General features: G+C 36.2%; 3 protein-coding genes across 21 annotated transcripts; 2 read left to right on the top strand and 1 right to left on the bottom strand.

The window, feature by feature from the left end:
* The first annotated feature begins 67 nt into the window (after positions 1–67).
* LOC143893488 (piwi-like protein Siwi) lies at positions 68–14,300 on the top strand. Of its 17 annotated transcripts, none has more exons than XM_077398963.1 (13): positions 2,667–2,825; positions 2,931–3,199; positions 3,820–3,991; positions 4,869–4,899; positions 5,704–5,809; positions 6,186–6,317; positions 6,989–7,197; positions 7,305–7,490; positions 7,570–7,740; positions 8,475–8,757; positions 8,953–9,305; positions 9,612–10,020; positions 11,626–14,300. In XM_077398963.1, the coding sequence occupies exons 3-13, from the start codon at positions 3,936–3,938 to the stop codon at positions 12,267–12,269; spliced, it is 2,580 nt and encodes an 859-aa protein (XP_077255089.1). In that variant the 5' UTR covers positions 2,667–2,825; positions 2,931–3,199; positions 3,820–3,935; the 3' UTR covers positions 12,270–14,300. The 17 variants fall into 17 exon arrangements, with proteins under 17 accessions (XP_077255091.1, XP_077255083.1, XP_077255095.1 ...); XM_077398964.1 differs by having other exon boundaries at positions 2,931–3,102; XM_077398966.1 differs by having other exon boundaries at positions 2,931–3,091.
* A 948-nt stretch (positions 14,301–15,248) lies between these two features.
* On the bottom strand, positions 15,249–17,852 carry Sta (stubarista 40S ribosomal protein SA). Its single transcript, XM_077398974.1, has 6 exons — positions 17,721–17,852; positions 16,857–17,019; positions 16,551–16,762; positions 16,068–16,355; positions 15,616–15,849; positions 15,249–15,399 (listed from the first exon to the last, which is right to left on the bottom strand). Exons 2-6 carry the CDS (start codon positions 16,987–16,989, stop codon positions 15,322–15,324), a joined length of 945 nt encoding a protein of 314 aa, XP_077255100.1. The 5' UTR covers positions 16,990–17,019; positions 17,721–17,852; the 3' UTR covers positions 15,249–15,321.
* An 852-nt stretch (positions 17,853–18,704) lies between these two features.
* On the top strand, positions 18,705–24,448 carry LOC143893264 (E3 ubiquitin-protein ligase TRIM33). Of its 3 annotated transcripts, none has more exons than XM_077398458.1 (11): positions 18,705–19,201; positions 19,393–19,622; positions 19,839–20,119; positions 20,199–20,309; positions 20,389–20,583; positions 21,066–21,178; positions 21,327–22,628; positions 22,756–22,921; positions 22,992–23,190; positions 23,281–23,433; positions 23,529–24,448. In XM_077398458.1, the coding sequence occupies exons 1-11, from the start codon at positions 18,850–18,852 to the stop codon at positions 23,700–23,702; spliced, it is 3,276 nt and encodes a 1,091-aa protein (XP_077254584.1). In that variant the 5' UTR covers positions 18,705–18,849; the 3' UTR covers positions 23,703–24,448. The 3 variants fall into 3 exon arrangements, with proteins under 3 accessions (XP_077254584.1, XP_077254585.1, XP_077254586.1); XM_077398459.1 differs by having other exon boundaries at positions 23,004–23,190; XM_077398460.1 differs by having other exon boundaries at positions 19,074–19,215.
* The last annotated feature ends 2,434 nt before the right edge of the window (positions 24,449–26,882 follow it).

Genomic DNA, 26,882 nt, shown 5'->3' on the forward strand with positions numbered 1-26,882 from the left:
CGAAATAGCGCCAATCAGAATGAAATCCCGTCGTAGAATCGTAGATGACGTAGATTGCAGCGCGACTGTGCCGTGCCGGGCGCACTCCTCGGATCTCGGATGGTGCTCGACTGCTCGCTGGTAGAGCCACTACTAGGCTGTACTAGGCTTACTAGGATCGAAATCGAGGGTAATCATCGTGGGGCGACGTTATCTGGATCGGGAAAGCCATTTGAAGAAGAAGAAGAAGAAGAAGAATCGTGAAGCGAGGGAGTTTGGGAGTTAAAGCTGCACGAAGAGAGGAGGCTATTCAACAGGTAAAGAATATGTGTGTGTATATATATATATATGGCTGCATTCCGATCTTCACTGTCAGCAACTTTCAGTACTGAAAATCTGTAGTATACGTGACGTAAAATACCGATTTGCAGTACTGACAGTGGATATCGGAATGCAGCCTTCCGTGCGGTTTTCTTTCGCCAACGGTCTGAATGAAAGTTTACCGCGTGCGACGTGATCCAATTCGACGTAATTAGAAGTTATCTCGAGACAAACGTGACGATTATCACGTTTCGCTCGAAAATTCCCGTCGACGAATCGAGGCAAGTATACCTTTCATTCTCGACCATTGTACAGCTTTTGTTCGAGTGAAAACGATAACGCTGAGTCTACGGTTCCATCGTAGGACGGTTAAAACAGCGTGGGAAAATTATTAAGTGCTCTGCGATTAGCTTCGCGAGATACACTCACGTTTGACTCGTGTCGTGTTACAAGGGGGATCTCGTGTTACGCGAAGAAAGAGCCAGGGGGCGGGGTGTGAGTTCGAGAAGAGATTTATGATACAGCGCGATCCAAGGGGAAGAACGTAAGTACCGGCGTCTTTTGAACCAGCTACGATTCCAGGAAAAGCGTCGTAAGTCGTCGCTGTGAAACATTCTTATCGGAGATCTGCGGAAGCGCGGTTTCCCGCTATCATCTCTCTAATTTTTTGTTTGTTTGTGCCACGTGGTCGTGTTCGTTTGTCATTCTTTATTCAGCTGCGTTACGTACGTTTACATCGCTCTCGCATTCGCAGAAGTACTTATCGCTGCTGATCGCGCGGGAAAGAGAGAAGCAGTTGATCGGAGAAAAATTTCGAAGGAATGGTTCATCTTCTTTCTTTTTTTCGGTCGTAAAAACTCCGTTTTTATGGCCGGGTGTACCGTTACGGACGAGGGAAAATGGCCCGGAAGGGTCGATGGGAAATTTCTGCGGATAAATAAATCGACAATGCCCCGTGCCCGGGAGGCGTCCGAACACTCCGACCTTCGACCTTCATGAGAAAAAAAAAAAAAATGATTGCCGTATGTTCGCGGTGTCGTCGCGGGGCAACGAATTCCGACAGACCGATTCCCTGGATTCTCGGTCTCGAGATCCCAAGAGGAAGAAAAAGTCTACGACAGGCATAGAGGGCATCGCGGGCCTGGGGGGGGCTTCATTTGTTCGCGTGAATCATGGATGTAGGAGATATTCCTACATCCGTGGCGTGAATTTTTCGAGGCGTATCGATCGATTACTGGGGTCCAATTCTACCAACAATGTATAGATGGAATATAGATTATAGATTATAGAATATAGATTAAAGCCCCGGACACACGAATCGACGGAAGACGCAAGACTTAAATCGCGTAAGGAAATCCACTAATCAGAGTCGACTATTCCCCTCTTCTTCCCTCTTAAAGGGGGGAATAATCGACTTGGGCTGTGCGGTCCATTTGACGCTACAAATGCTTCGAAGCGTTCATCTTCTCTTTTCTTTCAATGAGGAAAGAAGGAGAAGAGAACGCTCCAAAGTATTTGTAGCGTCAAGTGGATCGCAACCTACGATTGGTGGATTTCCTTACGATTTACGTCTTACGTCTTCCGTCGATACGTGTGTGAAGGCCTTAATCCCTCCAACGTTTTTTTACGCCATTTAATCAACGAGATTTTGACTGCTCGCCGTTTCGAGAGTAAAATGAACCTTGGCTCTGAAATTTCTACCTGACGTTCCCTGCTGTAACATCTTTTTTTTTTTAAGGGGGTGGGGGGATTGTCCCACCCGGCCGTTGGTTTTCCAGAAGAAACGACGTTAGAAACGCGTGGGACACGAAAGTGCACGATGGGAGGGGGACTACGATTAAATAGTAAATAACTAGTAAATTAGTTTGGTTTTATTAATTAACTGGAAATTAACTAGCTAATTATTGGCTGATCGGCTTAATTATGGTATTTGATACGCGCATCAAGAGATCGATGTGAACCGGGCCACTAGCGCTATTTGCTTATATTCTATACATTCTCGTTTTATACATCTAATGATCGACAAAGGCTGCGGTCCACTTGACGCTGCAAATGCTTTGGAGCGTTCTTCTTCTCCTCCTTCTTTCTTCATTGAAAGAAAAGAGAAGAGAAATGCTTCGAAGCATTTGTAGCGTCAAGTGGACCGCAGCCAAAGGTGGAATAATATCGGTTTTAATCCACTTTTTATCTTTTCCCAAATCTAAGAATTGGATAATCTTGGAATAAAAATTTCTTATTCTAAAAATTGAAAAAAAAAAAAAGTAGATTGAATTCTAGAAGTTAATCTACATTATAAGAAAAATGAACGTATAGAGGATTTCCGAACGAGATAGATAATTTCTGAGGAGGGGGGGAGGCTCGAGTACTTTTTTTCTGTCCCGTAATCAGTCGATCGACACTCTTGAAAAACATGGACGACGAATGACACTGGATTTTGTGATCTCTCACGGTGGATGCCAGATTCTGTGCATTATTATTATTTTTTTTTATGATGCACCAATAATGGTCCTTCTATTTTATGTAATGTATGTGAAAAATTAACTTTTGCGTACTGCGATTTTTTTTATCTCGCCGCAATGTGACTTTACAAATGTACAAGTCTTTCCTGCTGGAGTCATCATTTTTTTCAGGCTTGTTGTGCTTACGCTATCGGCCTTTGTGCCGCCCTGTTACTTACAAAACATGTCCAAACTGGTTCGAAACGATGCTCGCATAACCTCTATTGTTATAAAGGAAACGGCCTGTGCTACGTGACCTTTGAGCGCGATTGGCGACGCCTGTACTTTTCAAAGTGAACACCCGGTGAAGTATAACAGGAAAAAAAAATACGGAATTGCTGATAATTGCAATCCTAAAATTGAAAGCGGTGTTCAACGTTCGGCGCAATAACAATAATTTAGTAAAAAATTTTCTGTTACGTATTGTGATATTGGTGTGTTATATCGATCTCGGCGGGAATTCAATATTTATAATACATGTTACATTCTAATACTCTATATATCAATATATAATATATATGTTTATTTTATATATTAATATAAAATTGACATATTGTGTGTGTATTAATACATTAAATACATATATTGATAAAAAAAAGTTATATATTACACATTTAATACATCAATAAATAAATTAAAGTATCTATTATATATTAATACATATATTTTTTAATAAAAGAAGTACGTATTATACATTAATACATACATCAATAAATAAGGTACATACTATATGTTAATACATATATTAATAAGTAAAGTACGTATTATATATTAATATATACTTTATATTAACATGTGTTTTATATTAACGTATGCTTTATCTGTAAATATATAAGGTGCGTTTTACATATTGCTATTAAATATATAAAATATGAAAATGGTTTGCGAGAAGGGTTGTAGTCAGTTCAGAGATTTTTTTTTTTTTTTTTTTTTTTTAATTTCTCGAATTATCAAAGATTGAACACATTTTCTATTTTCTCGGTTATCTCTTTTTATCGACATTATTTATTAATTTTTCCAGCGTTTTGGTCATTTAGGCAAAAATGTCTCAAAGGGGAGGAGGGAAAGGAAGAGCGAGCCGTGGGCGAGCTACGCAAAAGCCGGCAGGTTCTACGCCTCAGGAGCCACATCTTCCACATGCTCAAGTTCCATCGACCAGTGGAGCTGTTCGCAGACCAGGAACCCAACAAGCGGTATAAGTTAACAATATATATATGTTATTACGATATATTAACGTACAATGACATGAGAATTTGACTTGAAAGTGTGACTACAAGTGAATTTATATTGAAGAAATGGAATATTAACTTGTTTATCATTTTATTTTGTATGCAATCTTTATGCAAGTCTAATAATAAGGTGAATTATGTTGTATAACGTACGTTTAACCCTCCGGAGGCAGACGCCGGTCACTCCTGACTCATGCCTTGACTCTGTTCTGTTTAGACTGTACATACATCTTTTGCAAGGGGAGTTTTTAAAATTTGGAAACTAATTTTATCATCGCAAATCTGTTGTCTCAAACTGATACCAAACCGTGAGGTCTTAATTATTTAACGTAAAACCTATATACTCTTTTATTATTTTTTTTCTGAATTTTTCTCTTAAATGAAAAACCTTTCCCTTAGAAAACTCTTCTTAAACGGGAAATCCTCCTCTTAATCGAGGAATTCGTGGAATGACGGCGATCGGAATCCCAAGAAGAGCTCTTTTGTGCTCTAAACAAAAAAAGACAAATGAGTAACTGGCCTCCGCGAAGGGTTAATAGATGTTCAAAATAATTAAGCAATTTTTTATTATAATTATATACGAAAACATGCATCCTTAAAAATGTTTGCTGTTCACGTTACATGTATAAATGTTACATTTTCTAAAGAAAGATTCTATCGCACGAGCATAAGTTGTACAAGCATTACTGACAAAGAAAGATATTACAATCTTATAAAATGTCTTCTAGTTTATTCCATGATTCACATTAGTGACATTTGCAAATACTTGTTAGATTGGTTTAATATTAATAATTGTTTTGAATATATGAATCGTTTTTTTTTTGTCTTTGTGCAAAACAAGACACTACATAGATCTTCAACCAAGTTTAGTAGTGAGTATAAAATATTTGCAGTTAAATGCACTTTTTCTGAAAGTTTATATAGGGTGATTCTAACTGGACTGGGCTATGATTCCATTTTTCTAAAAAAGTGCAGTTGCATCTTGCAAGTATACATTGTGTGAAAGAATATATCCATATATCAATATGAAATATATCGATATATTAATATATATATTTAAAATGATAGATCTTACTCTAAACAGTGAGATTTTTTCTATCACTTTTTTTGTATCTTGATCAATCTTGATTTACAAAAGAGCTATAACTTAGTCAGTTACTGAAATCACCTATTATATTCGCACTTTTAGATTTTAACAAAAGTATTGCTTGTATCAATGTTTTATTAGTTTGCTATTAAAATTTTGTATTTTATATGATATAAGCTACACTGTATTAATATACTGATTACATTTGTAAAAAGTTGGTATTGTGCTTGTATATTAACTTTCCATATGCATGTTTTTTTTATATCTTCCTGGTGCATACGTGAGTCAGTCATGTTTGACGCTATTTTTCCCTACCTTAAAATATTTTTAAAAAATTGGGAAACATTCACAAAACATCTGTCTGCATTGTAGTTGACGATTTTATAGTCACTTTGACGAACATGGTTTATTTAATATTTTCTGGCAGGCTTGCAAGTTTTACAGTTACGAACAGATATTTTGGCTCGGATGCCGTTGACTCGCGTTTGCACACGGAGGATTAATTTAATTTTATGTACGTTTCTGTATAATGCTTTAAACGCAACTTAATATCTATGATAACAATTATTATTTCTTTATTTTCTGTCAGAGCACAGGACGCGGTTTAAGTGCTCAACGCGTTGGTGAGAAAGGCGATGGCGCAACGGTTGCACAGATAGGGAGAGGCGTGGAGCGACTTGGAATACAATCTACTGGTATATTTTATTACTTCAGATTTATTCTACACAAAACACAACACAATACGAATATTTTGTATTATACGTATTGTGTTGCGTTTTGTGTAGAAGACTTTTACATACTTTTTTAATACCTTTTTTTTTTTAAGCATAAAATTATATTATAAATGAGATTTTTGGTCATACTTTTTCTCATATTACTATGAGGCTAACACCGATGCATAAATATTTGATGGTACCATATAAATGATATAAGTATACGCGCTTTGTATGACACTGTATTTTAGATTTTTTTGTGGCTTTACATTTTTATAATCGAAATACTTTAGAAATTTATACTGTTGTAGACATGTTTTTTTTTTTAGATATAAAACCACAATTCTTTTTTGCGTAGCCAGTGGCAGTGGAGATGTTGCGGCTGGTGCCGGTGCTGTAGTTGCGTCAGTTGGACGAGGTTCAGCCCGCGGGAAAAGAATCTTAGCCGCAGATATAATTACAAAGCCGAGCCACGTAGATAACAAAAAAGGTGAGCAATAATAGTAGTTTAATGAATTGATAATCTTAATTTATTAATTTAACAAACTGTAAAGTAAATTTACTTTGTGTCTTCCGTATGTTTTTAAATATCTTATTGTGTATTTATTATTTGTAGAATATTATTTTGTTTTTGTTTTCGTTTTTAGTCTTTCTTTTAAATTTTATATCTTCCATGTCCACAAATTTTCCAACATTATTTCTCGATATAACTTTCTAGAGCATTCTATATTTGATATCAGTATTTAAATATATATTACGTATATAAATATATATGTTGCATGTATTGTTATGAGTAGCGATCGTGGCGCAGAGAATGTGCGTTGCTCTAATGAATCAAAGATCCGAGTTCAAATTCAACTAAAATCATCGGTTTTTATTCGATCGCCACCTCTTGGAAGGTGATGTCAACTCACCGAGAGTATCTTGGTGAGAACCTTTCTGAAGAGAGGACCGACCCTCCAGATTGGAGGTTGGGAAGTAGGTTAATCTACTGCCAGAAAACAAATCTTGTCTCAAAACCTCAAAACTTTAAGAAGGTCCGCGTCCATCTTGAACTGTAGTATCGTTGGATGGATGGATGTTATATTATATGTATTACGTACATAATTTTTATTTTGTCTTAATAAAATTAAATTTTCTTACAATTTTGATATTTCTCAGGTGTATCTGGCGTTCGCAAAGTGCTCCAAGTGAATTATTTCAAATTACTGAAGGAGACTGATTGGGCCCTTTATCAATATCACGTCGATTTTGCGCCCGAAGAAGATCACACAGGTGTGCGTAAAGCTTTGCTCAAAGTGCATCAACAGACTCTCGGTGCATATATTTTTGACGGCACTCTACTGTACACAAGTCACCGAATGTCCGATGTAAGTAGTAAATGTATAGCTTCGTATGATGCAGTATGCATCTCTTGGATGTCGTTTATGTATCTTCTCAAGCGTATGTGTTTTCAAATATAATTGAAATATTTTAGCGAATGGTATTTACCTCAATCAGACAATCAAATAACCAGCCTGTAACGATTACCGTACGTCTTGTTGGTGATATGCTGGTAGGAGATGCTCATTATATCCAGTTCTTTAACATAATCATGAGAAAATGTTACGAGCAACTAAATCTAAAATTAGTCGGTCGCAATTATTTCGATCCTGCGAACAAGGTAAGTACATTTACAAATGCATTGTTGGTCAGAAAAAACTCGATGCTCATGAAATAATTGTTTCGTCGTGTAAATACAGATTCACTTGCCGGAATTTAAATTGGAATTGTGGCCAGGATACGTATCATCTATTCGTCAACATGAACGAGATATCTTAATGTGTGTCGAGATAACGAGTAAAGTTATGCGATTGGAAACAATGCTAGACGTCCTAAATCAGTGTTATAGGGTTGACAATCAAAAATACAAAGTAAGTTATATTTTCTCTTAGAATCGCTTAGATTTTTGCTAGAATGTTTGTGAAAATAACTCATATTTTCTGTCAAGAAAGGCTTACATTACAAGAGCATGTAAACATTGTAGTTTCTACATTGTAGCCATACTTGAATTACAAACGAGTAATCGTGTCAGTTTTTTCTACTACACAAATTCAACATATCTCTGCAGTAAGGAAACAAGAGCTTCAAATGAAATTTATCAATATACAAGGTGTACTGATAATTATCGTATCTCCTCTCGTGAACAGGTAGAGCGAATTGAACGATAATTAATGAGGAATTAATTAATAAAAATTAGCGAATAAGTGTGCATTCACACGATTCAGCGTCAATAGACAGCCATGCATTATTTGCTAGACGCACGTTTTTTCCAAAGCCTTGTAATAACTTGCACGTGCGTAAAAACTGCAATCGTCACGTGAGGCTGTCTCTTCTCGCCGAATCGCGTGAACATTGATTTGTGGATCTTCATTAATTATTAAGAAACTCGCAAAGCAGGTAAAAAAAAGGGTTTTTTTATTCAGTTTAACTCTACTTACGTACGAGAGTCACGAGAGATGGTACGATAATCAAATACTCTGTATAGATACCTTGTATCTATTTTGCTTTTAATTTTATTATAATTATTTGTAATAAGTGTATTTTCATGTTTTCTCGATTACGCCGTGAAAATAAATTAAACATGTATGTGTATCTGTGTTTGCAGGAAAATTTCGCTAAAGCTGTGATCAATACGGTAGTTCTCACTGATTATAACAACAATACATACCGTATTGAAGACGTAAATTTTTTGACTACTCCTAGCGACGAATTTGAGTTTAAAGGCGACAAAATAACATACGTAGATTATTATAACACGAGATACGGTATCAGGATTAGAAATCTTAAACAGCCAATGCTTGTGTCGAGATCCAAAACGAGAGATCGACAAGCTGCAGATCCGGCCCAGAACCTCGTTTATTTAGTACCCGAATTATGTCGTGCAACAGGTACGTTATACTATTGTTTTATTGGCAACTTTTCAATTTATCCTTATTTCTTCCTCGTTAATTTTTTCATTGTCTTCGAATTTAACAGTGAAAAAATGTTGCCTTTTTTGATGATATTTATGAAGTTATTAACTCTTCATAAGTATATCTTTTGCCTATTTGATCTTTATATTGTGATAATATTGTGATTTGCAGGTTTAACTGACGACATGAGGGAAAATTTCAGACTCATGAAGAGTTTGGGTGAAGAGACGCGTATCGATCCTAGAAATCGTATGAAAAGATTATTGAGTTTTAATAAAAGACTTCATGAAGTACCTGCTATTAGGCAAGAGTTAGCCCAATGGAACCTGCAGCTAGATAACAGGCTGCTTGATATTCCCGCGCGCGAGTTAGCTGCTGAGAGACTCTTCTTTGGCGGAAATATAGTTGCCAATGCCGATAATGGCGATTGGACGAGAACTATGCAGAATAAGAAATGCGTAATTGCTCCAGTATTACATAATTGGGTTTTCGTAGTTACGCAAAGAGATGAGAAAATTGCCAAGGTATTGCTGAATCTCAAGACTGAATATACACACACCGCTACAAAAATTATATTAAATATATAGATAAATTTTAATTTATATATAAATTTATTAATAATAGTATTTATATATTTGTTTATTATAAATAGTTATTATAAATAATAAATTCTTTCTTTTAGTTACGTGTAACTAAAAAAAATAATTTTGAAAAAATGATTTTTTGTCAATCAATGTTTTGAATATTATAAATGATATTGCAAACTCTTATTAAAATGCATATTGATCAAATATTGAGTTCTTATTTTAATTGATGATATTTTATTTCAGAATTTCATATCCCTTGTAATGAAAGTAGCAGCAGGAATATCATTTGATGTGAAATTGCCGACAACAGAAACTATCACCGATGATAGACCAGGCTCGTATAGCGAGAAGCTGGAACAAATTCTAAGCAAGCGGGTACCACAAATGGTGTTTTGCGTAGTATCGAACAATCGCAGCGATCGCTACTCGGCGATCAAGAAGAAGTGCTGTGTGGACCGGCCTGTGCCATCGCAGGTCTGCATGTCGAGGACGATGTCACATAAGAATGTCACGTCTATCGCCACAAAAATAGCGATACAGATGAACTGTAAATTAGGCGGGGCACCGTGGTTCGTAGAAATTCCGTTGGAAGGGATGATGATGATTGGATTCGACGTTTGTCACGACACAGCAGTGAAAAACAAAGATTTCGGTGAGTATTAGAATTCTTGAAGTTTACAATCTCACACAAAACAGAGTAACGTGAAATTGCAACATGTAATATTTAGATATATGCGAACTATTCGAAAATTTCGAATCTAGATGATTCGAATAAGAATCATACATATTGTCAAATTTACAAAATCAATTCTCCGTTAATAAGCAAATACGATCATGTTAATAGATACATTCAGAGAGAGAGAGAGAGAGAGAGAGAGAGAGAGAGAGAGGGGGGGGGAGAGAGAGAGAGAGAGAGAGAGAGAGAGAGGGAGGGGGGGAGGGAGGGAGGGAGAGAGAGAGAGAGAGAGAGAGAGAGAGAGAGAGAGAGAGAGAGAGAGAGAATGCATTCAGTATTATAAAACCGCTCACAGAGTGGCTAAATAGCAATCAAAAAGTATATTTTTAATTTTTGACATGTTTTGTGACTCTATCAAATTGTTAGTGAATATGCGTAAAAAATAGTAAGCTACGAGTACTGAAAACAAAATGAACTATATTATTTTATTTTTTATTATATGGCGCATTTCATGCCAAAACGACCTGGGTTTGACCCTCGACCTCTCGGATTTGGTCGGCGATTTTTTACGTTATTGTTCCAATTCTAAAATGCACTCGATATTTAAAAAAAAAATTTTTTTTTTTTATAAATTTGTCCTTGATCCAAAGTGGGCCGGCGTTCGCTTCTAATTTTTTTGAACTTTTTCGAGCTTTTTTTGAAAAAAATATTGAAAAAAATTAGAAGCGGACGTCAGTCACTGTAGGCTGTTGCTTGAACATTTTTTTATATAACACAAAATTTTTGAAAATTTTTTCAGATTTTTCCAATGCGATTTTTTTTATTTTGGAAAATTGCCTAAAAAAAATTTGAAAAAATTTTCAAAAAAAAATTAATATTTTATTATCTATGTATTAAAATTTAACCTAATAATAATTATATTATTAATTAAAAATTATATTCCAACATATATCGATTCGAATAAAATCTTGTCGATTCGATTCGAATTCGAAAGAGGAAATAAAATTTGATTCAATTTGACTCGACATAAAAAATCTTTGATTCGCACATCTCTAATGTAATTATAGCTTTTTTAATTAATCTTCAAATTTTCCTAAATTAACTGTCGATTTTTGTCGCCATATTTTAACGTTGCGATACAAGGTTTCTTAATTTATTTTGGATCAATTATATCTTAGAGGAAAAACGTGGAAAGTAGCGAATTCGGGCGCTTGCACTAGTGCACACTGAGTGCGCACTAAGGCTTGTTCTTAATCAATTGTTATATTTACAGATCATCTTAAATACTTACTCTATAAAATTATTTGTACAGCATCCATATAGATATTACAGATTTTTTTTTTGCTGAAAAATTTTTAAATGTGTATTTAAGCAACTTTAAATATAAGAATAGATTATAAACAAGCCTTAGTGCGCACTCAAATGTGCACCAGTTCGCTCGAATTCGCTATGAGATACAATCTTTTTTTTAAACGCATAAAATATAAATGCGTTCTCTAGAATTCATTATCGAATCCTCTCGATTTTGTCAATCTCTTCTCGTTAATTTCTCCTTGTTAATTGTGATTTTTTTTATTGCAGGTGCTACAGTGGCTACTCTGAATAAACAGATGACAAAGTACTTCAGCGCGGTAAGCGCGCACGAAACCGGTGAGGAACTGTCGAATGATCTCTGTGACAACATCTGCAAGGCCGCACAGATGTACTACGCGCAGAACAAATTTCTGCCGTCGCACATTGTGATTTATCGCGACGGTGTCGGTGAGGGTCAGATCGCGCAAGTGATGGACCGTGAAGTTGGACAGATAACGAAGAGGCTCGATGGGTTGTACGGCGGTCCGAACAAATACAAGATGGCTTTTATAATCGTGACGAAGCGGCTAAACACGCGATTCTTTTACAACAACGATAATCCGGCTTCAGGCACGATAGTTGACGACGTCATTACAAGCCCGATCAAGTACGATTTCTTCATCGTATCGCAGAAGGTGCGACAGGGCACGGTAACGCCTACCGCGTACAATGTCATTTACGACACCCTCGGCTTAGACCCCGACAAGATACAACGTATGACGTACAAACTGACCCATATGTATTACAATTGTTCAAACACCGTTAGAGTACCGGCACCCTGCCACTATGCTCACAAGCTGGCGTTTCTGGTGAGTAAGTTCATTCACCGGGCGCCGAACTCTCAACTACAAAACACGTTGTACTTTTTGTAATCTCGCATTTGGTAGTGTTATACTATTTCATTTTTTTTCCAGTTTTGTACGTATTATCTTTTTACTTTTCTTTTATTACATTTATGTCAGATTACTTACAGGAGCGAAGTTTTATTTTCACGATGATTGAGATCTCGGAGGGGTTGGAACTCTAAAAGAAAAAAACCAAGTGTAATAGTACTTTTATTACTCTTGAAAAATAACGGCTATGAAATAATACTTTATGATAAAAAAGTAATTTTTTTTACATTAACATTAATATGAAACATTATTTAGAAAAGAAGTTAAATAAGCACGAAACTGGAATGTAATTGGTATCTATCGACAGCTATTTTAGCGCCCTGACTTCTCGGACAATTTTCAAGTCTCCGCGTTGTAATATTGAAATGAATTATATATCTAAGAATAATTTATTTTTCATATAATATCGTGATTGAATATGATATTCAATACGACTGCAGTAACTTGAGATTACACAGGGTTCTATCGCATTATTATCGAATTATCGATAATAAATTTTCCGCGATTTGATGTGATATCAGTACTTATTCCTAAGAGAGCCATTCCATGTTATCTCTGTATGTTGGTGTAATCATTGATTTCGGAATCTTTTTCTTTCATTTTTTGGACGCGATGCTACGTTCAAGCAAAGAAAACTGATCTATTATGTTAGTTACCATGATCCAATAGTAGGAATTTTAGTTTCACTTTTTGTATACCAAAGTTACATTTATACATTATTTCTTCCGATTTCAGACTTTATAATGTAAAGAGATTTATAAGACATACATATAAGATATACATTTCTATATTAGTTTTTTTTTAATGCATAGTTTAATTGCATGGAGGAGTAAGGAATGTTTTTAACGGCACCGATAAAAAATATTGTAACTGCACTTCTGAGTATAGCTACAATTTTGTTCACGGAAAAAAATGATGTATCAACAGCATCAGTGTTATTGAGATATTTATTAATGCACCATCAATATTGATGAACAAAAAATACCAGATAATTGTTTTAATAATTTAAACATTTGGTCCAATAATATCCAATTGAGAATTAACTATTTATGCTTGTGGCAGCCCGTGATGTCGACGTTTTAATCAAGAGACACGGTAGTGTCTCACGCCAAGTACACGCGGAGCGAGACCGACCGTGAAGGCTCCCACAGACCGAACGCGTCAAGCGTCAAGCAGCGAGCAGTAACCAATCAGCGAGACGATATTTTCTACGCCACTGCTGATATCACCTCGCCGCGTGGGTTGCTGCTCGCTGCTTGACGCTTGACGCGTTCGGTCTGTGGGAGCCTCGACTCGTTTACGCGACGCGACGATTTGCGAGTGTTGAAGCAACTTATTTTTTTCCGTGTTCAAATTCAGTCAAATTGCAGGAATAACGTGTCTAAAAGCATTCAAAAGAAAACAAACTTTTGCATTTATATTTGAATGTGACTGAATCTATTTTTGAGAAAAAAAAAAAGGTTTAAGAAGTTGGTTGACATTTTTTATCAGTGTCAACGAATCCACTTCTAAAATTAATCGGTGCTTTCCATTTACACTCAAGTGATCTGATACTACGTTTACGCGAGCGTTACTTCTGTAGTAACTTACGATAATTCCTTCGCGTAAACGAGATTTTGTAGTAATTTACGATAATTTACTCCGCGTAAACGAGTGATATATCGGTAAGTTACTACAGAAGTAACGCTCGCGTAAACGTAGTATGAGTCACTCGGTTATGTGAGTATTTTATACTTAGGTAAGGTAAGTCATTTTGTACTTACCTGCTTATTTTGGTGACAGAGCTATTGCATAACAATACAGATTCGTAGTATCACTTTTAATGTGAGTCTATTAGATTCATTAAAGCACACGGTCTCGATTGAGGATAAAATCTCGCTTGCCAGCATGCAAAAAGAACGTGCATTGAACTGAGTTATGACGTCACAAACGAGAATTATCTGAGTTTTGAAATGGAAACCAACTATTATTAAAAAAAAAAAAAAAAGAAAAGAAAATGGAATAGAAAATGTGTTCATTTCGAAATCGAATTAAGTATTTCAGCAGGATCTTTACAGCAATATCTTATTTGTTTTAGTGATTAAATTAACTTATAATTCTAATATAAAATTCCTCTTATTTTCGAGACAATTAATACTCCCAAATTTTTTTCGAAATACGACATTAGACATTCTTTTATTTCTCAAGATTTGATAAGTGTATCGATGTTCTCGATATTACAGTAATGTATAATGAAATAAATCATATACGTATACAAATGGTGTATTTTCTGAACTTTATAGATGTGTCATACAATCATTGCATAGCTCTCGTCCGTGATGCTTTGTTAAATATATTTTAACAAGCCTAAAAATTGAGTCGAGGATACTTTACTGTTTCATCTTTTGTTCTACGATCTGGGATAGACAAAATTCGTGTATACGAAATACACAGTGTGATTCTCTGTGCCATAAAAACAATATTTTCTTCTAGCAAAAATTACTTTCAAACAATAGCTTCAAAATGAGAGCAATTTGAAGCTAAAAGCTAATGAATGAACGTTCTAAGGCTGCGTTCAGATATTCTCACTGCCAGTACTGAAAATCTATAGTGTACGTGACTATAGATTTTCAGTACTGGCAGTGAATATCTGAACGCAGTCTCGAGTCACGCATGAAATCAGTGGCGGCGCTAGAGAGAACAGTTTTATTATTTTTCTAAAGATTTCATTACAACTTTGTATAATACTTCGTATAATATCGTTCAATGCGCGCTTGTAACTCGTGAATCGTTAGAACGCTCGTTTATTAGCTTCAAATTGCGAGGAACAACAGTTGCTTCTTCTGATACAGAGAATTGCACTGCTTAAATTCCGGGACACTACTTATATACAAAATAATATCAGTGTTCGCGATTATCGTAAAAACTTGTTGAGTGGATGCTGATACAGGATCAAATAAGGAAAGAATAAAACACAGATTTGTTTCAAATGGTCCTGTTACAGACATTGTACAAAGTACATGTTGTCCTTGAGATGTTGGTAAGCATAAAATCACCACTTTTCGGTGGTTGCACCTCCCCAGCTTTGAGCGGCTGGAGGTGCGACGGGTGTCGACCACTCCTCCGGAGGCTGAACACGCAACAATACCGTAATTTATTGTCTTGTTTAATGCATATGTAAGTCACGGTGGAAAGAAAGTACCTTCCATCATGATGTAAGTTATAAGAGTATCAAGGAATATGTTTTATAAATGTATAAAGTAATGTGTCAGAATAATAAATTGGAAAAGCAGAAAGATTGACTAAATTGAGTGAGTCGAGAATAAATCTGATGCGAACGTCTCACCTGGGCAGCCCAATCACCGCTGGGTTGGAATGGCTGCGTGGCACCGGCCACTGGGGGAATAGGAGCGGCTGCCGGCGGTGCTACGTCATCGGCCCAGTTCTCGGTGGTGGGCACTGCGGTCGTCTCGACCTCGTTCACCCAGCCGGGCTCCGGAGCAGGAGCAGTCTCCACCGGACCCGTGAATTCCTTCGGCGGCGGCGCGATCTCCTTTGCAGCCTGTTCTTCTTTCTCTGCCTGGAAAGAAGACGTTTCGCAACCTGTTATCGATCGCGGAGCTACACACGCGAAAGCGCGTCGTGGAATATTCGTTCGATCTTTGTCAGAAAAGATTAAGCCTTAAAAAAACCAACAGATTTGTTTCTGGATCCTATTGTCTCATCATTGCGATAAACTTAAAACGGTAAATAGTGTAGGGAAACTAAACATAGAGAGTGAGAGAAGATTGCACAGACCTCCTCGGGATCTCTGTAGAAGAAGAGATCGACCACCACGTCCCACTTAGTCTCGCGCGGAATAGATCCTCTCAGGCGCAGCACTTCCCTGGCGAGCAGCCACCACATTAAACCAACTGTGTGCAGACTCTTGGTGTTGCAAGGAATCGCAATGTCTACGAAACGCAGCGGCGAGTCGGTGTTGCAGAAAGCGATAACTGGGATATTTACATAGCTCGCTTCGGTGATAGGCTGATGGTCGGTGGACGGATCCGTGACGATCAACAAGCGTGGTTCACGGAAGGCAGCCTAGAAACCAAAAAGTTGGCAAAAATTATGCTGCATTTAAATCATTTTTCGAGCTGTTCAATGATATCGAAACAAAATCAGAAAAGATTAAGCCAAATAAACCAACAAGTGTCAATTCTGGAATTAAATGTTTCATCACTTTAATTTTTAGTACCGTAAACCTAAGTTAAACGGGACGTTTGCTAATTTTTTCACCTGAATTTGATTGGTGAATGCACCTGGGGTGAAACGTCCGGCGATAGGGGTGGCACCGGTGTGAGCCGCAAATTTCAGCACAGCTCTTTGGCCCGAATGACGGCAGCTGATAACAAAAACTTCGCTGGGGTGCTCGATGGCGACGATGGCACGAGCTGCGAGCAGTAGCTTCTCCCAGGTGTGGCGAAGATTGATGACATTTACACCAGCACCTAAAAAAAAAACGTAAAAGAAAAAGCGTGAAAATTGTGATTAGCGTATGCTAAGAAATCTAAATTACATTTGAAGCGTATACAGATTACTTGCCATCGACTCTCTTCTTATAGACGTACTGCTCCATTTGGAAGTTGACGTTTTCGGCACCCAGGTGGGTGCCAGCAGCCAACATTTTGGTGACATCGTCCTCCTTGAGGGCCAATACGTCTAAACCTCCTGACATTTTAACGTTGTGGTTGAATTACGAGTAAACCTGAAACGAGATTTTATTTTTTTACCTTATTACACTTGGGAGAGAAGAAGGTACTGCTACGTTAAATGTATTTTTCAACAACTTTGCAACCGGCAGAAAGACCAAGTAATTTTATCATTAATTAACTTTACAAATAAAACGTAGAAACTTTTCCCTTTATTCCAATTCTAAAGCCTGCACAAGTTTACTGAAAGATGTAATAATATTTAAGTAACTCATAGTTATTACGGTGTATATATGAGAAGAATTTAACTTATAAGAATTTACGGTTTCATATTGTGTACAGCAAATTCGCAAATTAATACAAATAAAACAAAATATACAATTATGTCTTATTTATTGTAACAGGAGTGAAACATAACCTCAAAACCGAAAGTAATATACATCGACCTACTATTTGATTCGACAAAAAATTTTTCTAACTATTACTCAATATCTCAGCCCTCCTACTACCTAAACTCACGAAATCCAAAATTTAACTCCGAAACCACGCGTGAGGAAAACGGCACGTGGAAAATTATGCCGCGTGCCACGTGCATCAGAGATACATCTTCGCCAAACTAATTACAAACAATTGTCGGTAAAGAACATTTTGTTTTAAAAAGAATCTTGGAAATGCTTGTGCTTCGAACATTTCTATCCGGCTGAATTGGTTACTCGAAAATTATCGAAATATCAAACGGTATTGTGACGGGACTCACGTTATGAGATGCCACTAGGAGACTCCATACAGGAAAGAAAGTCGGATGTTGGGCGTTCATATACGTCTCCACGCGCGGGCGTCGTGAATCAAAACAGCTGTTATTTTTAAACACACACACAATAAGCCAAAATATATAATATAGAAAAGAATGACCAAAAGAAAGCGCCAAAAAATATCAGTCATATTTAGGGTGATGAAAAAGTGATTTTTAACGATAAATTTGACGATAAAATATTTAACACAATTGCATTGTGTTAAATATTGGCTGCAGCGTGTCGCGTACAAGTGCGTACATACGCACGTTGCGATTTTCACTGTACTTTGGAATGTTTCCATTGGACCGATCAGAATAAGATTCTGCGTCGAATTGGCCAATTGGCGACGTGGGACAGTCAGACGCCACGCGCTTTAGGCCCTGCGCACAATAGAGCACACATTAGGAATAAAAATAATAAATATATTAAATATTAGGAATCGAAATATTAGAAATAATAGTTAAACGCACAATATTATATGGAAGAGAATAAAATGTAAGATATAGATATAGAAATATTCCTACATTTTTATATATCCTAATATTTATTGCAGGAATATTTTTATATATTTATATGTATCTTAATATTTTTAATATTTATTCTTATTCCCCTAATTTGTGCTCTATTATGCGCAGGGTCTTATTTTTATGCGCGGCAATTTTGGGTGAAATATATGTCGCCTATTGAAAATCTATAGTATGTTTGACTCGAACTATATATTATAGATTTTTAATATTGTCAACAACATGTCGACGTGCACTTTTTACATATTAAAAAATTTCTACTTCCGTATTACACATTTTTGAACACAAAAAACGATTTTATATTTTTTTTCCCGAGAACAGCTAATAAAAAAATAAATTTTAGTAACCGAATGCGTTCCGAAGCTCATCGAACACAGGCGCTGCGATCCTTTTGCCCGCGCGAAGCGCGAATGTGTACCATACATATGCATTAATCAAAATGGCTGCCATGGCGCTGCACCCGCTATACCATTTGAGCGAAATTTGTTGCCACAAATTATAACGTAAACTCAATTGCCAAAAACAACGAAGGGACCGGCGCTTATGACCGTCGAGCTTCCGCACAATCATGGAAAGCCAAAGTAACGAATTAATGGTGGGGATGTCAACGTTGCCCGGACTGCCTGCGGTGGTGAAGGAGGAGCCTGTGGAGCAAAACAGCTCCAAGCAGGACACCCAACAGCCTCAAGTGCAGGATGCGGTTTGCATCGAGGAGGAATGCAACGACCAGCGTATCGAGTGCACCACCGAGGGTCAGGAGAGTGAGATCCGCGCAGTTTTGTCAAAGTGCGTCTTTTGCAACAAGACGTTCACCATGGGAGACAACCCGAAGCTTCTCGAGTGCTTACACGCAGCATGCACAATATGCGTCAATAATAAGATCAGCGATCACAATACGTCGGTCGACGTGGATGTACTGTGTATGTAAACATGTGTACGCTCTTTTCTACTCTACATCCTCCTTGTAAAGTTGCTTCTGATAAAGTTTATGCGTACTCGTCCGTTAGGGTTGTTAAATCTCAGCCAACTGGTTGGCTCTCACTTTTGGCATCTGTCGTAACTTTACGTTAAAAATACATTTTACATTTGTAACAATGTTTATCTTTTGCAGTAGAGAGTAACGTCCTTATGTGTCACGTTTGCAACGTGGCCAGCCAAGTGGAAAATTTGATCGAGAACAGATTTCTCTCCAAGCTGTTGGAAGAAGAGAGTGATCTAGGATTGGACGATGAGAGTAAGGAAGCCGAGGAAGAGAAAAAGTGTACTAGCTGCCACGATAACATTGTTGCTACCAGTTATTGCATGGAGTGCGAAGAATTTATTTGCCAGAATTGTGTTATGGTGATTAAAAATTGTGTATTAAACACAAGCAGTATACATATATACGGTCTATATGTTACGCCTCTTAGATTAAAGAATGGATTTTTAAACGAATAAAACACAAGCAATATACATATATGCGGTCTATATGTTGTGCCTCTTAGATTAAAGAGTAGATTTTTAAACGAATATCTGAGTAAAATGTTGATTAATCATATTGGATGAAACTGTTTTAAGGCTCATCAAAGATTGAAGATAACCAAGGATCATATAATTAAACCTAAGGATGAAATAGCAAATGATAGAGAAAATGTTAAACGAGGAAATAAGAAGATACCTGGATATTTATTTTGCGCAATCCATTCCCACGAACAGTTATCTGTATTTTGTCAAGTGTGTGATAGACTGACCTGCAGAGACTGTCAACTCAACGAACATCGTGATCATAAATATAGTTTTATTCATGAAATTGCAGCAGAAACTCGTACTTCCATGTCAATGTTGCTTAAAGAAGTAAGGTAGGATCTGTAAATAATAACAATTAAGGTAGAACATCTATCAGAGAGATTGCAGATTTAAAAAACGAATAATTTTCAGTTACAAACGAGTATTGTTGAAAAGCGCGATGAAAGTTATAGAGGATAGACAGATTCTAATACAGGAGAAGAAAAAAAGTCTTGTTCAAGATATAACACAAATGGTGGTACAGTAAGTATTGCAAGTGTACATGCATATTTTCACTAGGATATATGATTCTACTACTAATATTTTATTTTTTTTATGTCAGATTAACAAATGCCATTAATACAAGAGGGAAGCAATTGGTAATGAGATTGAATGAAGTGTGTGATCAAAAGCAGAATACGTTGAATGAGAAAAAAATTGCTTTAGATCAACTATCCAGGCTTACGGATCATTGTATACTATTTGGCACTCATGCTTTGAAGAAAGGCTCGGACATGGAATTATTATATAGTAAAAAGTATACTGAAATTATAGATGTATACAAACATATATTTATACACATACAGTTCTGCCTTAATATTGTGAAAAAATGTACAAGATATATTTTATATCAAAATATGAAATGTTACTATAAACTGTTAATATGTTTGTCATAGTATCTTTATACTTTTGTGTATATAGAATATCGAGGGAAATCACGTCAGAATTTACGTCAAAAAAGTTTGTTTATTTTCATTGAAAAATATAAGTGGATTTTAACCGATGACTTTGAAGCTGTTAGCCAAGATTACTATTTTTTGTTTCCCACAAAACCAAATAATTTTTGTCTCAAATACTTTTTTACATTACTTAAGTTGGAAGTTCCAATTGTTGGAATTAGATAAAACTTCCTACATAAACATATGCATGTACATGTGCATGCATATATACGTGTGTGTATATTATATGCGCTATATATTTTACACGAATATGTAACAAAATTACATGATATTTTTACAGATCTGTTACAAGTCATTTACAAAGAATAAAAAGTAGACGAGCCGATATCCCAAATCCTGAGATACCTGTCAGGATACATTTATCTTTGGAAAAAGTACCAGATTTAATAAAAGGTTTGTGACGCAACATTAAAAAACTTCTTATTTAATAACTGGTTTAATCAACAATTAGAAGTAATACTGAAATTAAAGAAAGTCAATAATCGATGATATTTTACACTATACATGAGCATAATCCAATATATTCATATTACATCCGCAGTGGTGTCATCAATTGGGGCAATAGTCGTCGATGGTAGAGTATACCCGTCCTTATCTCCAATGACTAACAATAACAGCACGGTGACTTACAACGAATCGCAAGCCGAACCGAAGCAAGCTACGAATTCGGTAAATACTCACACGGACGGTATTGTTCCCGTTGTTATTCAGCAGGGATTACCATTACCTGCAATGGTAACACAGCAATCCACTAGCGTGCAACAGAATTCTTACTCGCAACAAGCACCTGTGCATCTTCCGCAACAACAACAACAACAACAGCAACAGCAGCAGCAGCAACAGCCGCAACCACAACAACAACAACAACAACAACACATGCAACAATCACAAAATTATATGCAACAATATATCGCGCCGCATAATATGTCACCTCGATCATCGCCACAAGCGCATCAGCCACGGGTGCAGTATTCTGTAAACTATAGCAACACTAGATTACAGCAACCTCCGTTGATGCATCAACAACGCCCATTGGGAAGCTGTCATCAGCAGCAAGTAACATCGTCCACGCATCCACATCAGCAAGCTCAAAATTTGGATCAGCTTGGACAGAACACAAGTTTACGCGGGCTTCTCGCGCACAATTCCATTCCACCGCCTCCTTATCCGTCGTTCCGGGCAACCGCCAATCATACCGTACCGTACCGATTTTCTCCTGGATACAGATATTCTTCAGGTGGCAATCCACAGAGAGTCCAAGTACCACCACCTCACACATATCAAGCAAACACATCCGTTGTACCTGTGACGACACGTTTGCAACAATGCAATTTGACTTCCCCATCAACGCAGCACATGGGAAATTATCCCATCCATCGTTGGCACATACCGCAACAAGCGAATCCTTGCCTTCCTTATACCTTGCCTCGACAGCAACATGTGCCCACTTATACTCCAGTTCCTACCAATGATACATACAAAATTACATTAAGAAATCAACAAACCGGCAATAATCAAAAATATAACACCAATGTAAACGCTAGTTCGTGCGACAATCCGGCACAGTTGCAGAATTCAGCCACTGTGTCATTGTTACATGCTGTCAGCTCGTCCATACCCAAAACACCTAGTCCTGTGACCACTCCTGGCAAGTCGGACGACACCGAAAAGAGTTTAGATAAGTTTTGTCAGAAATCGTTGAATGATCTGATGCTCACTATTGCGAAATTAGATAGTAATGGAATCCTAGTGATACCAGAAGCTCAAAGAAATCAGGTAGATTCGGCACAAGTCGATAGTTCCACCGACGAGGATATAAACTCAATGGCTGAGAATACAACGGGTTAGTTGAACTTGGTGTTATTTCATTTTATTAGCTCAAAGTGTTAACTATACTTTTAATTGCTTTTGATGCTGTGTGACCAAGACTTCGCGCAGGCTTTTTATATCAATTTGTATCTCTCTTTCAGCGGAGAATTCGAAAAGCACGACCGCTTCTATGGTGATGAAGGACGATCCAAACGAGGACTGGTGTGCCGTATGTATGGACGGGGGAGACGCGGTACTGTGCTGCGACAAATGTCCAAAAGTCTTCCATCTTTATTGTCATATACCTAGTTTACAATCATTTCCAGAGTAAGCTTCCCCACTCACGATGTATCTTTATCTCGCTCGTCTGTTCTCTCCACTATTATTAATTAAATAGTGCTTCTTTCAGCGAGAGTGAAACTTGGCAGTGTATGCTGTGTACAAATGTACTCGATTGCTCGGACGATGTATCGAGCAGTGAAAAAAGGTCAAGCGGTATGAGCGCGAAGGAATTGCGAATTGCACAAAGGATTGTCTTGGAACTTTATTGTCAGTATGAACAGAGCCTACCTTTTCGGGAAGTTGTATCGAGCGAGGTAAATGACGAGGCAGTAAAAATTTTTTCGCGATACCGGTACTCGCTTGACAAGTCCAGGTAATCCAGCGATCGTTTTTTTGTCCGGCAGATTACTGATTATCATCGGATTATCAAGAAGCCAATTGCGTTAGACATAATCAGGAATAAATTGAAATCGGATCATGCAGACCATTACACAGATCTGAGACAAGTCATGGCTGACATCAGACTCATGTTTAAAAATGCTTTTACCTACAATCCTGTAAGCCGATCAAAATTCTTAATTCTTTTTGTCTTATTTACCATTGTCGCCTCCCTCTTTTGCGTTTCTATCCGCATCACCCTCTTTTTTTTCAGGTGGATTCGCAAGTTTACCAAGAGGCTAGAAATTTAGAAGAGTTTTTTGAGAAATTGTTATTGAAATGGGCACCAAATTACGCGTATGACGATCCCTTTCTTGCACCCGACAAGGAGGAAGACGAGGAAGTTTTTCCACCCAATAGGAAATACAGACGCATAATTAACGATTGATAAGCGAATTGTCGAGTACACCTCGTCGAAATTGTTGAGTTTAGGGCTAAATTATTTTCACGATTTTATAACCGTCGGACTAGACTGCAGTTAATAATTTGATAGAATGTGATAAATACTACCGAAACTGTCGTAAAAGCCGATAGCAGAGTGACGTCAAATGACGTATTAATAATGTCTTAATGTCTTAATGATATTAATAATGTCTCTAACGTCAACAGTGCGTCATTAAAACGTATTTAGACGTCATCTTGCTATCTGGGAAGATTAATTCCTAGAAAACATTGCGAAAAATAAGGTGCATGAGCGTTCTATTTTATTTGAAATATTTATAATAAATTTTTCCGGTTGTCTCTCATTTTCTCGATTAGATGGACGGTATTAATATTTCACGATGACAAAACGATACTAAAGTGTAACTTTTTTGACATGTTTCATTTTTCGAATATATAGATATATTTTAATATAATAAAGTGACGCCGCTTCAGATTTTTAATTACAATCATAGTGTATTTTTAGCATATTAATATAATGCTGCTTGAAGTTTTATCACGTTAGTAACTTCGCAAAAATGCTTAACATTATATTTGACTAATGAGGTAATTAATTTGTTACCCAACTATTTGTTGAATAAGGTTTTCTTCGATATTCGTTTTGTCTTTACTCATCGTAAACAAATATTTTATAAAATATACACATATATATAGATAAGAATATTAAATAAAGTTCCATTTATACTATTTTTACTAAGTAGTTAGCTTTTCTTCTTTAAGCGCAACATAATTTCTCTTTTACATCTCTAAAGAAGATAATTGTTTAAAAATGATAGAGATATTAAAGAGATATTGATATAGATTTTAAATCATAAAAAGAGAACATAGAAATTATATTCAGGATTTGTAGATTATACAAGCTGAGAATTTATTTAAATAAATTCTCTTATATTTTTACGGATACAATTTTAATATCATTTTACAAACGATAAAAGTTATATTTTATTGTTATGTATTTTTACAGATTTTTACTTGTAATAATAATATTTATATGAACTAAAATTGAATTGAACTTTTTTTTTGTTAATTAACTCCATAGACACTAAACTGACTTAAAAGTTTTTGAAAAGCGCACCGTAGTTAATTTGAATATGGCGGATGGTGTCCAAATTCTAGTGACATGTGGACATTGGGTGCCACTTGCATGTGTTTTCTGTTGGTAAACGCTCTACGTTAGTATCAACGGATAATAAAAATAGCCTTTCAAAATGTTAAGGGTCGACAGGAGTAAGAGTGGAGACCTCTGTCGGCCGGTCGGGAATTACGGATTCGTTTTTCCCAAAGTTTAGCCTAATTAATTAACGAATCTCATTTTACTTATGCTCGTTTTAATCAGTAAGATCAGCCGCAAGCTGGTACAGAGCCGGATTTTGGAAAAAGGATCGAAATAAAATTTATAATAAATGTGGGGAAACGCGCAGCTAGACACGGGTCAGGTTGGGTCAGCTGCGAGTCCGTATTTTATTTATAATAAATTTTTAAGAGCCAAAATGCAAAATCCGGCTCTGTACCAGCTTGCGGCTGATCTTACTGATTAAAATGAGCCTAATTTTAATGAGATTCATTACGTAATTAGGCTAAACTTTGGGACAAACGATTCTCACTAGTAAGAGCAGCTTATGGGGAATTTCCGTGGTAACATCCTGACAAGGGCTGTGTTCAGAGGTGCCAATGGTGCTGTTTGCCCGCTGCCTGCGCGCCTGGTGGGGACACGCACACAGCTGACGGAGCCGTGTACGTGTGCGCTGGGCGCTCGGCGGCGACCGGCGACTCGGCGCGGCTCGGCCAGCTTCGGGCGGGTAGAAGAGCGCATACATAAGCATAGCCATAGCCATAGCCGGTCCGAAAGTCGGCGTATGCGTTCATATGCGTTAGCGCGTCGGCTGACTTGACTCGTCTGTTATGTCTCGCGTTTCCCTTCTGATGTTGATTTATGAATAAAATATATATTATGACATTGCATATGACAATAAAATATCCCTTCCCACACTAGGCGTGAAACACTATCGTGTGTCTCTTATTTAAAATAAGTAATGAAACTAATAACAAAAAATGTTAGTAAAATTGATCAATTACATAAATAATATCTAATAAAACTATATTATCTTTATTTTGAAAATAAACTGTATATAAGAAATAAAAAACAGAAAAAGCGTAAATAATAGAAATCCACTCTTGGCCAATATGTACGCTTTCTTCTAAAAAAATCATGTTATTAATGTAGAAAATAAATTATTGTTAACACAAAAAAAGTGAAATAAAACATTAAATTATATATTGTTTGTTTTAGAAATATTGTTTTGATGGTATAATTACTTTGCTAATGGCAAATACATGTAATATAAAATTTAAAAAAGGAATAAATTATTTGTGCAACAATATGATAAATTTATTGTAATTGTTCTCAAATAAATGCATGGACAACGTACATATTGTTGCTCAACGGAAACCGCGAGAAGGTGGTGGTCTTTTCCGTCAAGAGGAAATGTAAAAATTGTTTTTTTTTTAATATTAAAGAAAACAATTCTTTACATTTCCTACGAATACAAATAGAACAAAGAAAGAGAGAGATAGAGAGAGACATAGAATTAGTATAAAAGATAGACATAAAAAAAATATAAAAGGATAGACAAAAATATACAGGACAGAACATAGAAAAAGAAAAGATATTAAAAGAGTATTAGTTTTAATTTACACGATTTATAATTCACGACAGTTTGTGACAAAATTGCATATATAAAAAAACATTCAAAAAATTAGAGGTACATGTAAAAAAATATATACAGATACAGACATATGTATACATACATACATTAATTATACATCTTCAAATGTTCTCTAGATTACAAAATACAAAACATAACAAATAGAATTATATAATTCTTCTGACGTGAATTATATTAGATTGTCTAAAGTAACCTTTACACTAGAAATATCAAATAATTTTCTACCGTTTCAATTTTTAAAAGTAATGTTACATTAATTATGTTAAAAACATCGAATAATTTTTTTATTATAATCTACATTTTCTACTTTTACAATAAAAAACAGGATATTAAAAAATAGAAACGGTTGAAAATAGCTTTTGGTATTTCTAGTGTTTAATCGGAAAAAAATGCANATGNTT

Source organism: Temnothorax americanus, unplaced genomic scaffold, assembly GCF_048541705.1.
Source record: "Temnothorax americanus isolate GAGA-0224 unplaced genomic scaffold, ASM4854170v1 Scaffold12, whole genome shotgun sequence".
Classification (NCBI taxonomy): domain Eukaryota; kingdom Metazoa; phylum Arthropoda; class Insecta; order Hymenoptera; family Formicidae; genus Temnothorax; species Temnothorax americanus.

Bases quoted from the DNA above. Each gene is read 5' to 3' on its own strand.
- LOC143893488 (XM_077398953.1), top strand. From the start codon at position 2,120: ATGGGAGGGGGACTACGATTAAATA. The intron at 3,992-4,868 runs GTATAAGTTAAC...GTGCAAAACAAG, and splicing joins GACCAGGAACCCAACAAGCG to ACACTACATAGATCTTCAAC. The intron at 4,900-5,703 runs GTGAGTATAAAA...ATTTTCTGTCAG, and splicing joins ATCTTCAACCAAGTTTAGTA to AGCACAGGACGCGGTTTAAG.
- Sta (XM_077398974.1), bottom strand. From the start codon at position 16,989: ATGTCAGGAGGTTTAGACGTATTGGCCCTCAAGGAGGACGATGTCACC. The intron at 16,356-16,550 runs GTGAAAAAATTA...TTTGGTTTCTAG, and splicing joins CATTCACCAATCAAATTCAG to GCTGCCTTCCGTGAACCACG. The intron at 15,850-16,067 runs GTCTGTGCAATC...TCTTCTTTCCAG, and splicing joins TCTACAGAGATCCCGAGGAG to GCAGAGAAAGAAGAACAGGC.
- LOC143893264 (XM_077398458.1), top strand. From the start codon at position 18,850: ATGGAAAGCCAAAGTAACGAATTAATGGTGGGGATGTCAACGTTGCCC. The intron at 20,584-21,065 runs GTATACTGAAAT...ATATTTTTACAG, and splicing joins GAATTATTATATAGTAAAAA to ATCTGTTACAAGTCATTTAC. The intron at 23,191-23,280 runs GTAAATGACGAG...TTTGTCCGGCAG, and splicing joins GGGAAGTTGTATCGAGCGAG to ATTACTGATTATCATCGGAT.